This window comes from Colobus angolensis, unplaced genomic scaffold (assembly GCF_000951035.1).
Source record: "Colobus angolensis palliatus isolate OR3802 unplaced genomic scaffold, Cang.pa_1.0 Scaffold613, whole genome shotgun sequence".
Taxonomy (NCBI): Eukaryota; Metazoa; Chordata; class Mammalia; order Primates; family Cercopithecidae; genus Colobus; species Colobus angolensis.
In genome coordinates this window covers 548,987-562,966 of record NW_012119744.1, presented here as the reverse complement: position 1 = coordinate 562,966, position 13,980 = coordinate 548,987, and the positions used below count along the sequence as shown (strand labels likewise).

Here is a 13,980-nt window from a genome sequence, read left to right as displayed (position 1 = left end):
TTCCAAAATCGTTAAATGAGTGATTAGATACTTCTTATGGCCTAGCAAAACATGGTTTAGGCACCACTTACAGCACACATAAATGAATGGAATGAAAGGATGTTGACAGTAGTGGAAAATAGTGATGGATTTTACAAGGTCAAACCCACTGACATTTTATTATTGATAAGTAGAAATAACTACAGTGTAGGATATTGCCGAAATCTAAGCAAATGAATTTTTAAAAATATATTAAATAGAAGCTATTCTTTCATATTTTCTGCCTTGGATATTTTCTCACCTGACAAAAACAAGCACACATTTAGATTTCTCGGATTTCTCAGGGGACGTTCTTTTGAGTAGATTATCTGTAAAAAATGTTATAACATCAGTCAGATGCCATGGTTTAATTTTTATGTGAAGATTTGCTAGGACAGATGAAAATGTATGCTAGTCTTTTCTCCTTACATAAAAGAATTGGTAGAATTACTGCTTACAAAATAACACTGCTTAATTACACTATCTGCAGTGTCAGTGGAACACATTTCACCCAGTCATCTTTGTCATGTTTAAGACACCTGGTCTTAAGGGCCTAGTAATTTTCTTGATGTAAAAGATAGCAGCACAATTTCTTGCCCCTCAGTATTCCCTTCCCCTATCTAAACTCCTATGAGACAGAACCAACAACTATTTCATACATTAGGCTCTGATTTTAGTAAAACCACTTTTCAGTCACAGTTCAGTAAGCACAGATCTCTTGCAGAATTCTGAGAATATGAATTTTTAAAAATATGTTACATAAAAGCTGTTCTTTTATTCAACTATTTTTTTTTTCTTTCTTCCATTTGTTCCTGAGTTACTCCCAGATAATTTTTTTTCTGCCTTTCTTGAAAGTTCTGCTATCAAATAATCAAATAACAGAAGGCTGGAAACAATAAATTTTAAAAATATAACTTTAAAAGAGAAAATATTCCTTTACATGTGATTAGAAAAGGGGGGAGGAATTTATTGGGGCAGGGAAGAGAATAATGAGAATGACCAAGGCCACTATATTCCATGAGCCTTTGAAGACACCAAGGGCAACCTCATCTTTGGATGGAAAAAAAAAAAGGTAGTCTGTTAAGTGACTGGGTTTACCTTAGAAAAGTTAAGTTACAGGACTGAGTAATCTAGTAACAAGGAAACTGCTGACAAACTTCTGGGGGTGATCATTGTTGAGCAAAGAAGCAGATGCTACCAAGTCAGGATTCTCTGTCTAAAAAAACAACAGTTAACACTGTGGTTGTATTTTTTCTTATGTATTGCTTCAAAACATTATCAGAAAAGAGTACAGTATCTCTGCTAAGTTGACTAAAATCTGATGTGTCATTTTATTGACTGTTATTATTGTTTTTTGAAATCTTGTTCATGTTTATAGGTTTTCTGACTTGAGTTTTGAGATATTCCAAGCAGATTAGCCTAGCAAGTTTAGAACTGTGAATTTAATAATTATCTTCTAGGTATGTGTAGGAACATATTGCATGAGACAGTAATGTAATTTGTGAGAAATGTCTACACACAAGCTTTCATATACCTTTATTCTGTCTTTAGAATTTGGAATGATGGGAGATCATACAATTAAAAGTCAGCGACCTCGATCTGTTCATGAAAAAAGGGTCCCTCAGGAACAAGCTGATGCTGCTAAATTTATGGCACAAACTGGTAATACGTTAGTTACATTTGTATATTTATTGTTGTTAATTTAATGAAGCCACTGCATGTTTTCATAATCTTTTGCTGCACATTTGTCAGTTTTGGAGCTGATATTTTTTTGAGCCATTTTTTTTTGTCACCAGTTAAAGTCCATAAATAAAGTAGCTGTGAATTGAAAAGTACACAAAAATTATGTAAGAATTATTTTGCTTTCAGTGTGGGACATTTAGGATTTACATAATAGCATTTATGCTAATTAACTACTTAAAATGTATCATTAAACTTTTAAAGAAAGACAGCAAAGTTATTTCTTCAATAATTGATTGACATAAGACTTTCAAAAATTATAACTTTAAATGAAACTTTAGACAACGAATTTTATTTTAATAATATTGAATATATTGAATTTTTTCAAGTGTGGTCCTACTTATAAGAATTATTGTTAAAATGCACAGAAAATATAAACTTTTAAAAATTTTAATAATTTTTATTTGAAAAGAGTTGTGTTATATGAGCTAAATAATAACAAGTTGACAGTGTTAAGTAAGTTGTAACACATTCCAACTAATTAAATATCAACTAAAATGACTTTCTACTTTATAAAATGATTAATTCTAAATTAATTAGATTACTTTTAAAAAACCTCCCTCCAAATATATCTGTAAGTATTTGGAGTATGTATAATTTATGCCAATTATTCAGTTACAGAATTTGAACTAATATATGTATTCATATTTTTTCTTATCATAATAAATTGATCTAATTCCATCTGAGTACGTTGCATGTAGTACATCCTTAAAAGAAAAAGTGTTTAAACTTGTTTTGTAAATTTTCAATTGTCACCTTTGTTTTGGGAAATTGAAAGCTAACAGTTTTATCTATGTCTTAAAAAATTGTATACGTCTCGATGTTTTGCCATTAATACAGAAGTTTCAAGTACATGACCAGTTTCCTGACATGACATTTAGACTGACAGTGATGAAATTCCCCCAAGAAATGGATATTTCCTTCAGTTCACATGTTCTTAGGATAATATTTTTTAGAACACTAGATCTGAATCTGCAATATAAAAATGCAAATATTGTTAAAGAGTTTTGCTCTCAATAATGGGTGAGTAGAAGATTTTGATACATTAGTTGTAAGGAGGTCAAATTTTCAGAACAGGAAGTTTAAAATAAATTCTACAAAGATTCACTTTTAGTTTTTTTGAGATATATATTGCAACCAAATATAGAAATGCAGAAACTTGCTTATCTGGATCCCTTTTTGTGCACCTTCTTGTTTAAGAAAAATTGATTTTCATTTTTACTATTTGTTTGAACAAGTCTAAAAGTATGTTAACAGGTTTAGGCAAATTTCCAAATTTCTAAATGTATTTCTCTTCTTTATAGGGAGCAAAAGGTTTCAACCACTGAGCAGAGATTAGAGACACACGGGCATGGGCTGACTACTCATCTTTGTCAGCACCATCTCCTGGGGGCATTTCTGCAAGATTAAAAAAGGTGTATTTTATTTGTGCAAAAGACATGGCAGACACTGGTTTACTGAAGTTCCTAAAAATTGGAGTCAATAGAAAGTGAAATGGAAAATGATAGTTTTAAATTTCCAATAGCGTAGCACGGTTAGTTTATGCATGAATATTATGCAATTTGGCCAAAAGTTTTTGTACAAGTTTTTTGATTTGTCTGTGACATAGTTGAGTTCACAATTTTCAGCCAATACCCTTTTGGTAAATTCAAATTTCAAGGAACATTGTGTTTTCCTAGTAAGGAATTACTAATTTCAAAATGATAAGTAATAAATATTTATTATTTTGTTTTAACCAAATATAGTATAGACAAACATAAAGACATGTATAAGACTTTAAAATTAAACTATTTCAGTACTGATGTAAAACTGGAAAACTACATTATTTTAAGTAATTTTAAAAACTTATAATTTAATAGAAGACAATTATAATGTGAAAAAGAGAAGAAGGTTTTCCTTAAATATTTTCCTAAATTATACTTTCTTTAGGTGTTAAGGTAGTCTGAATAAATACAGGTAAGTGTCACACAATGAAATTTTATAAAAATTAAACTTTACTTATAAAATATTTCCCTGTATTTGTCTTTAAGCCAAAAAAATGACTGTTGCATATATATAATATAAAATTTGTTAACAGTAATTTGAGAACAAAGAATAAGGCAAAAACATAAATTTAAACAATAACGAAAGACAATATATTTTCATATTAATCATGGAGAAAAAAGCAAAAGCTGTCACACTTTAATGTTTAAGAATTACTTCTCCAAATGAGTAACCTGGCCTCTTCAATCAATATGATCAGTAAAAGATTGTAATTAAAATCAGTCTTTCTATAGAGTGATAAAGTGAGTGTAACAGTTTTTAAAAAGAGTAACGTTTGATAAAGTAGCATAGTTTGGACATAAAGGATGATGCTCTAATAGCCTGTCACGCAATGTTTATTTATTGTTAAGGAGTATAAAATTAAATGATGTCATAAAAATACATGTATTTAATATAGACATCTAAATTAAATGCCAATAAGATGGCTTAAGATATCCTAGTTACATTTGCTTATGCTTAAGTATCATAGTCATCAATTAATTTATAAACATGTTTACAAAAGTAGTCTTTTATTACAGTGAGGAAAATAGCCTAAATTTGAACTATGTAACATGTTATCTAAAATTTAAAAAAAATAAAATTAGGCTGGGCGTGGTGGCTCATGCCTGCAATCCTAGCACTTTGTGAGGCCAAGGTGGGTGGTTTACCTGAGGTTAGGACTTCAAGACCAGTCTGACCAACATGGTGAAACCCCATCTCTACTAAAAATACAAAACATTAGCCAGGCGTGATGGTGCACACCTGTAATCTCAACTACTCAGGGGGTTAAGGCAGGAGAATCTCTTGAACCCAGGAGGCAGAGGTTGCGGTGAGCCAAGATCACACCATTGCACTTCAGCCTGGGCTATAGAGTGAGACTTCGTCTCAATAAGTAAGTAAGTAAGTAAGTAAATAAATAAATAAATAAATAAGTAAATAAAATTAAAAGTACACTTCGAATTTCATGACTTTAAGATACTAGCAAAAGTTTATATTAACATTTTGTTAATAATTTAAAATACATTCTCACACATTATCTCACTCAATCTTCACAGATTTTGAAGTAAATATAATATTCATTTTATCAAAGACATTCAAAGAAATAAAATGACTTTCTCAAGGTCACAGAGCTATTATTCAGTAGATTTCCATCAATCACAGGTCTTCTGACTTTAATTGCAATGCTTTTCCAGTTTCCTTTTGTGTTTCATGCTAGGCTCAAGAGCTTTTAGTTCATACTATCTCCAAACACACATATATTAAAAACAGTATACTTTGTCTTATACTTTACTATTTTAATGTCATTGAATATTTTTAACATCTTTCTTATAATGTATATTAGCTGTTCTCACAATGGCCTAATGTTCTTGACTAGAATGTTCCTCATACTTTTATAAATAAGGAAGTGGCAGCATGGAAAAAAGAAGTATTTAGTGGAAATGTCATTGAAACTATAGGATTTGAGTTATAATAAGATTTTTTGATAGGTAGGCCACTATTTCACTGGCAAAAATTTAATTCAAAATCTGAAAGACAATATGTTTTATTTTTTTATTTACTTTATTTTTGATCAATGAAGAAAGAGGAAGAGTGATGAGGCCAGTTCTGAGCATTCATTATCAAACTTTCATGATCCAGGCACCACTACTTAGCCTGTTTAGCATCATTGGAGTATCATACATTCAGAAGCAACCCAAATGTTTAAATACTTGTACAAAAGTAATTTAAATATAGGGCTTGATCTGAATTCACTGCTCAGTTTAGTTAAATTATGTTTTTCTGTCATTATGACAATGCAAGAGGAAAAAGGCTGCTTTTGTGGTAAAATAGAACTAATTTTATTCATAACCTTTATCATTTCACTTATAGAATCCACATTGTTCATAATTTTCTTTTAATTAATAACATGCAACCATAATATTTATACCTCACTTAATCTCATCACAGTTTGGAACATCATTTTAAAAAGTACATTATATTTTCCATAACTTCAGCTTAAATTTTATATTGCTAAATTTATATGCACATATATTCATATATGTGGATTTTTTAAACTATTATCCTTCTATTTGGTTTATAGAATAATGATTGAAGGATTATCTATACAATATTTTCAATTCACACTGATCACAAAGCAGTCCCATTTGATGTAATCTGTCATCCCAGTTACCATTGTCTGTCCCCTTACAATATATGTCCAGCTATAAACAGATGGTCATCTGTGCCTCTGGGTGCGTGATGCAGAACAATATAAGAGCAAATGCGTCATAATGGTACTGCTCAAAGTGAGGTTAGTGGAACAGTGTTTGTCCACAAACTGACCATTATGTTTCTCAAAGGAATAAGCAGTTTACATCAGAATGTAAAACCAACTACTTCATCAAGCACAGGTTTTATTTCAGCTGACGTTTTATTTTTAGAACAAACTTCTCACTGAGAAAACCTGTGTGTTGAATTACATTCTGGCCCAAACTCCTTCTTTCCTAGAGTACTAGTCTGTGGACCAGCTGCCTTGAGTAGCCCTGCAAATAATTTTCAAGTCATTTACTGACTCTCTACAAAACAATGGACAAATACATGATCATATTATATCCTTTGAATTCTATTCCAAAGCCAAATTATAAACAGAAACATTAAATATTATTGAATTGCTCTTTGATCGACTAATCAGTGATACAAAGTTTTGAGAAACATTTCACCTACAAACTTTTCAATGACTAAATTGTTAACTTAAGTAGTTAACTGCCAGCAGCTAAATGATCCAGTGTGAATTTGGAGAAAAACAACTGCAAATTTTCAAATCAGTTTTAAAAATTCATCCTGAACATGATGCCATGATAGAATTAGAAGCCTATTTCATTGGTCATAGAAATGGTTGACTTTTGAGTCTCCTTGGGACATAATAATAGAAATTCGACATAGTTTCATTGAGACGCTAACTCGAAGAAAATTAATGAATTTAGATATTCATTGGCTTTTTAGAGCTCCATTTTAAATAAATTTTAGTTCCATATCAAATTAATGAAAATTATCAACAAATTTGTCTTTATTTTGGGTTGAAAAATCACTACTCTAGATCATAGGTGAAACTGTTAGCAGAAGGATTTAAATAAATTACCACAAAATAAATAGCTATCATAGTATGAAAAAGTAGAAATTGCACTAGTAATAAAGTATAAATGTCAGTCCTCAATACAGTATAAATTAGATGTGTCCAAGCTCCCAGGTTTCCACATCATCTAGCATTAGAAAGGGTGTTATGCAGTAAAGGACTAAGGAGGAACACATCAATATATTTTTGCTCACCAAAGCCATAGAGTAAGCTTAGAAATATATTTTGCTTCCTTTTCCATCAAAATACAAAGTCTTAGATTAATTTGAAGAGAATCACTTCAACAATTAGTCATATTGAAAAATGCTGATTAGTTCCCTCATAGTGTCCATGGTACAGTGTAATTTGTGAATAGTATTTTGCTAATAAGGTTATGGCAAAACTTGGTGTTTGCATCAACATTATATGCATTCCTCTTTAAACTTCATTTTTCTCTGAAATGTTTTCATGTACCTTTTGATGTATGGTCATATTTTTACATTTAAATTATTCTTGCATGTCATAATGTCAGTTTGGTATAATGCTTACTAGATGAAAACTTAAGACAGTATTTCATGTTTATTTGTTGTCTTGCACGCAGGTGAATCTGGTGTGGAAGAGTGGTCCCAGTGGAGCACATGTTCAGTTACTTGTGGTCAAGGGTCGCAGGTGCGAACCAGAACTTGTGTATCACCTTACGGGACACACTGCAGCGGCCCATTAAGAGAATCAAGGGTTTGCAATAACACTGCCCTCTGTCCAGGTAGTGTTAGCAGCAACTACAACTGTGGATGTTATTGAATTGTGTCATGCTACGCATTTGGAACGATTTGTTAGTTTCATATGAAATGGGTATAGGCATTTTGATTAGAGTGGATAAGTGTAATTATTATTCAACTGTAATATTTTAGGATGTGTGTGATTATTTCTGCTTTTAAAGCAGTCAAGAAATCAGGTAAATGACTCCCCTCTTCACTGCAAATATCAGTTTCTAATCTGTGTATCTACTTCTAAGAGTATTTAAGGTTCAAATATCTTTTCTGTGTTTTAGATGGTGAAAATGTTCAATTGAATTCTTGAGGAAAAATGTAATCTGCCTACGTACTAAAAATATGATGTATATTCATGTCTTAAGGCAGTGGTTGACATTGTCTGTCAGGCAGTCAGCAGTTTTTCTATCACTTATCTGACTCTATCAAAGAAAAGAGTGTCCCTGACCAAATAACTTTTTGTTATTTTATTTCATTCAAGTAACTTTTGTCATTAGAGGTATCCACTGCTTTGTAAACTTAAATGAAACTTAATGAAAAGAGAGACAGAGAGGGAGAGAGATCTTTAATGTTAAATGAAGCATTAACAATAGCATGCCCACTTAGTGTCAGATTTTCCATGTTACATCACAATTTTGTTCTTCAGTTGATGCATGCATGCATATTATAGACATTTCTCCTCCCAGACCACTGACTTCCATGTAAAAATAAGTAACAATAGGGCTCTGGACTTTGTTTCCAAAAGTTCAAAGCACATGATGTTAGGAATCTCCAGATTTATCTTTTTGTCTAACCATTTATGTGGTGGATGAGTGACTATAAACATACTGACAGCTGCAGTTGACACTGGACTTGCATTCACAGCCTTTCCAGGGACCTCCAAAAGGGGACACGTGTAAAGAAAATGACTTGTACTGCAGCAGCCTTTCATCTGCTAGCTTGTGCTTAGAAGTTTCTCATTAAGTTCCATTTCTAGAGATGACTGACTCCACAGTTGCTAAAAGCAAGAGTAGAGAGTAGGTGGCATGGAGTAAGAGCAGGAATAATGTCAGTTTTCCAGCAGAATGTGCAAAGGGGATCCATGAAAAGACAGTCTGAGAGAGTTGTTAATGGTTGTACAGTTTCAGATTTGCAAAATAGTCTGAATATCTGTTTCACAACATTATGAATATAGGTAATACTACTAAGTTGTAGACTAAAAATTGGTTAAATGGTAAATTTTACATTATGTGCTTTTTATCACAATAAAAAAGGACAGTGTGGAGGAAATAAAAGGTAAAGAAAGTGGTGGGCAGAAGATGGAGGAATGATGCAATGAGGTGGGCAATCCCTTTCGAATAGAATTGGGAGGTAACAAAGCAGTAGATGAAGGTAGAATTAAAAGTTAAGCAGGGCAGAGAACTGAAGCCTATGATGAAAGAAAGGCAGAATTAACTGGGAAAGAGCAATAATTGCCACTAAGAACAAGAAGAATCAGTGAGGCTCAGTGGGAATTAAACTAGAGAAAGAAAAAAACATGAAGTAAAAACTAAAAAGATTCATAAGAAAAAATGTTTAAGGAGTTTGTGAGGGGGAAGAAGATGAAAAATATGATTAAAAACAGGGTTCATAGAGCAGGCAGATTCTAGGTACATTCAGCAACACAAGGAAAACAAGTAGAAGTAAGGATCTGGGGATTTTATTTTATTTTTTAAACTGACAGGTAACATGTATGTTTTTATCTTGTACAACATGATATTTTGAGGTCATGTTTTACATGACATATACATTATATATATATATCAAATGTTGTGAAATGGTTAAATCTAACTAATTAACAAGTATCTTACTACATATAGTTGTTATTTTTATGCTGAGAGCATTTAACATCCACTCTCTTTACACTTTTTAAGAATACAATATATAGTCATTAACCATAGTCACCATGCGGTATAATAGATCTCTTCCTCCTATAATAGAATTTCTTCCTCCTATCTAACTGTGGTTATATATCATTTGACCAACATGTTTTAGAAATGAAATCTTTATCCCACAAGGGTAGATACTTATTTTCATTTGGGTGTGGGTAGAGTGGGTTTTCTGGGAAGAATACTTAAAAGCTCTTCCCTACTTACAGTATTGACTTAATACAGGATCAAGTTTTCTGTCCTTGATAAATGTCAATAAAGAATTATGCTGTAATTTGAAATATAAATTTATCTAATCAGCATGTGTTTGAATAGCCAAGACGCTTTCAACACACAAGGATAGTATTATGGCAAATGAGGATCTCCAAATGTGAGTCTGAGTGGGTTGGAAAGTGTTCTCAAATTTTCCATTCACAGCCTACTTCCCAGCCACTAGTTATGCACATTCATGAGGATGACATATGCAAGTTGCCATCTTTCTACCAGAGACCACTTATTAACGCCTTCACAGAGAACATCTGTGATAGGATCAGAGCGCTTCTCCCACACAGAACTGCCAAACCCACTTTTTCATGGTGTCTGATGTCCAGAAGGCTATCTAATATTCCATAATTTAAAGATTTTTAATTTAAAGTTTGTCTTCCCTATTTATGCCTGAGGTTGCAATTTTTTGAATTTGAAAAATCAGATCTTGGTGATGACCTTGAGCAGTAGAATATAAATAACTCCCACATGCTGTGTTCCAATAATGGAACACTAGGCATAAATGACTCAAAAACCCTTTTACCCTTATACCTATAGAACTACATACCAATTGCTAGCTCCTCTTCACCTTTATATGCATGAAGTCTTTTTCTTTCTAAATTTGATTAAATAGTACCGTTGAGAACAAGTTTATCTTTTAATCAGTTTTAGTTCAGAATGTTGAAGTAAAAAAAATGAGAACAGTTTTGTTGACTTATTTTTAATTTTCCAAGCATAAAGGATAATTTAGCAAACTAAAAATACAGAATAAGTTCCCCACTATAAGAAATTGGAATATTTTTCATCTGGTTATGGTATTTGTGATGAAATATTTTGTGCTCAAATGTTTTATTTTATTATTTGTTGTGCTGGTAAATATGTACTTACTTTGCAGTCTAATAGATCCTGAAAATCATGATAAAAAGTGAATTTTTAAAATGTAATATTTCAAACAGTAGAAATATCTTCCTAAAATAATAAATTCCCAAAAAGAAAATTAACTCAGAAATCAGTAACTGATTTATCACACTTTGGACACTCAAATGTATTTGGCATTTAATTAATGAAAATGACACAATAAATGAACAAATTGAATATTAAAGTCACTTTCCACAAAATGTGTGGAATTATAGAATTAGAGGTTATATTTATTTGTACTATAAAAAGTGAATCAATAGTGTTATAAATTATTGATCATTCACCCATATTCAAATTTCAGAAGTCTGCCTTAATTAAATTATGCAATATGTTACTTCAATATGGATCCTAAGATATTTGACCTTTAGCAGAATTTTTACTTTGACATTGTACTCTCTTCAAAAGCCTTTATTACTCAAAGTAAAAAACAATGGACATAAATAGAAAGTAAATTGATAAACATAGAGCTCTACATTCAACAGCACAATTTATTGCCCTAGTTGAATTACAATTTTATGGTTTATTCCAGGGCTTCTCAACTTCATTACTACTGACATTTTGACCCCAGTAAGTCTTGGTTGGGGGGAGTCCATCTTGTGTATTTTTAAATGTTTAACAGCATACCTGGCCTTTACTCACTAGATGCCAGGAGCCCCCCACTTTCCCCCAAGTTGTGACAACAAAATATGTCTCCAGCCATTGCCGAATGTCACCTGGGAAGCAAAATTGCCACTGGCTGAGAGCCACTGGTGTACTCTATATGTGTTTTAATCCTGTAGAAGAAGTTTCTGCAGGCTAATGAATGCTTTTGAATTTTATTTTTTGTAAATGTTACAGTTCTTATATTCATTTATTTCTTAAAAGATAAAACCTGGCCAGACGTGGTGGCTCACGCCTGTAATTCCAGCACTTTGGGAGGCCGAGGCAGGTGGATCACCTGAGGTCGAGATTAGTCTGGCTAACATGGTGAAATCCTGTCTCCACTAAAAATACAAAAATTAGCCAGACACAGTGGTGCTCGCCTGTAATACCAGCTACTCAGGAGGCTGAGGCACGAGGATCACTTGAACCTGGGAGGCAGAGGTTGCAGTGAGCTGACACTGTGCCACTGTACTCCAGCCTGGGTGGCAGAGTGAGACTCTGTCTCAAAATAAAATAAATGAAATAGAATAAAATAAAACCTTTCATTTATTTTATGTACAGCTCAATCTAAATCATAAGAAAATATATATATGTTTATTTCAAAAGATGGTTGTAATATATTTCAGGTGTTGCATGTTCTTCATTTCATCTCTAGTTATCACAAAAAGAGACATAATAATATAGCTAGTACCTAAGCTAAGGAGGAAAACTGTAAAAATGAATGAATTTCATTTAAATATATTTGTTTTATTAGGATCATTTTAAATGAACTAGATCATTTACAGATTCTCATGTTTTACTGCAAAATAAAAAAATAACAATTTGCCATTAAAATAAAAATGTCTAATCTTTAACATTAATCTCATGAATAGCATCTATAAACATTATACAGTATGTACTATAATTTTCTACTAACAATAGTATCTAAAATAATATTGTTAATGATTTTTATCCTTTTCAAATGAAAAAAAAAGTTTTAAAAATGATGTGAATGAGCCATGAAATTTTACCATGGCTGTTAGAAAGTATTAAGTAACATTAATTTTGTGAAGATTCCAGTTTCATAATTTAAGCCATCAAGGTTAATCAACATTTTTTGAGATTCATGGAGGAAAATATGCCAATTTAGCACCTTCCTTTTTCTCTGGGATTGTGCAATACATATAGAACAGTATGATTTGACAGAAAAAAAATGAACAGAAGCAGCAGTATGAATTTTATATAGCATCATTAACTTTTTATATAGGAGGAGAAAATAGGAAGAGAAAAGGTTTTTAAAATAGGAAGAGAAAAGGTTTTTAAAATAGGAGGAGAAAAGTTTTTTAAAGTAGGAGGAGAAAAGGTTGTTTTAGGAGAAATATTGGTAATTGGAAATAAATGCAATAGTTTATAAAAATATTCATGTAATATACTAAAATACATTAATACTTTTAAACTTTAAACTTTTAAACTTTTAAACTTTAATACTTTTAAACTTTAAACTTTAAACTTTAAATAGTTTATATACTTTAAATAGTTTATATACTTTAAATAGTTTATATACTAAAATACATTAATACTTTTAAACTTTAAACATTAATACTTTTAAACTTTAAACTTAATACTTTAAACTTAAATACTTTAGTTTATATACTTTAAATAGTTTATATACTAAAATACATTAATACTTTTAAACTTTAAACTTTTAAACTTTTAAACTTTTAAACTTTAATACTTTTAAACTTTAAACTTTAAACTTTAAATAGTTTAATACTTTTAAACTATTTTGTCATAATTGATCATATATACATATATGAATATTTATATATGTGGGTAGTATATGCATCATATATATATATATAGTTTTATTAGAGCTAGATATAGACTTACTTTTTTATATCAATGGATATAAATTGGCTTTGGTTTTCCCAGAATTTTATGGGAAAAAGTAAAACATCTTATTTTTTCTCACTCTTTTTTTTTTCCTACATATTATTTTAAAACTATATTTCCCAACAAGGTTCTCAGAATGTTAAAGAGCTTTACATTGGATATTTCTATTGACTGTTCTTTCAATGTTTAAACATCCTATCACAACCAATTTAGGCAAATAAATAACACCAATAGAAGGGGAAGGGATATCTCACAATTAAGGTATCCTATATGTGTTTCTAAAGTAACAACTTGGTAAGCATACATATGAAGAAGATTCTAGATGTATTTACTTGCATATTTCCTCTGCCACTTTTTATGGGCCTTTGCTTATCCTTACCAATGTTAAAGAAAAAAATGGGGGGGGTCATTTTCCTCTATAAATTTCTACTCCCCTTAATCATATCTGTGGGTGTCATATCAAACATCTGGCCTCTTGAACTTCTAAGAGTATAGCAAGATTAGAGGTTCAACATCAAGAAAGGGGCTTTTGAACAAAAAGCACATTTTTTCTCATGCCTTTTTATTGATATTGTCTGTTAGGGTGCTATTACATATTGTCTCAAGTATTAAGAATTAGGATGAGAGTGGTGATTTTACCATGCAGGGAAGGGATCAAACACTGAATCTTTTTTTTTTTTTCTTTTTTGGAAGATGGAGTCTCACTCTGTTGCCCAGGCTGGAGTGCAGTGGCCTGATCTCAGTTCACTGCAACCTC

General features: G+C 31.3%; 1 protein-coding gene across 2 annotated transcripts in view; it reads left to right on the top strand.

Annotated features, from left to right (window-relative positions):
* Positions 1-13,980, top strand: part of ADGRB3 (adhesion G protein-coupled receptor B3) — a 748,566-nt gene that overhangs the window by 278,099 nt on the left and 456,487 nt on the right. For both annotated transcript variants that reach the window (XM_011963584.1, XM_011963583.1), the window contains 2 exons: positions 1,570-1,680; positions 7,473-7,634. In XM_011963584.1, the coding sequence (XP_011818974.1) occupies positions 1,570-1,680; positions 7,473-7,634 (273 nt within the window). The remainder of the gene's footprint in view (positions 1-1,569; positions 1,681-7,472; positions 7,635-13,980) is intronic.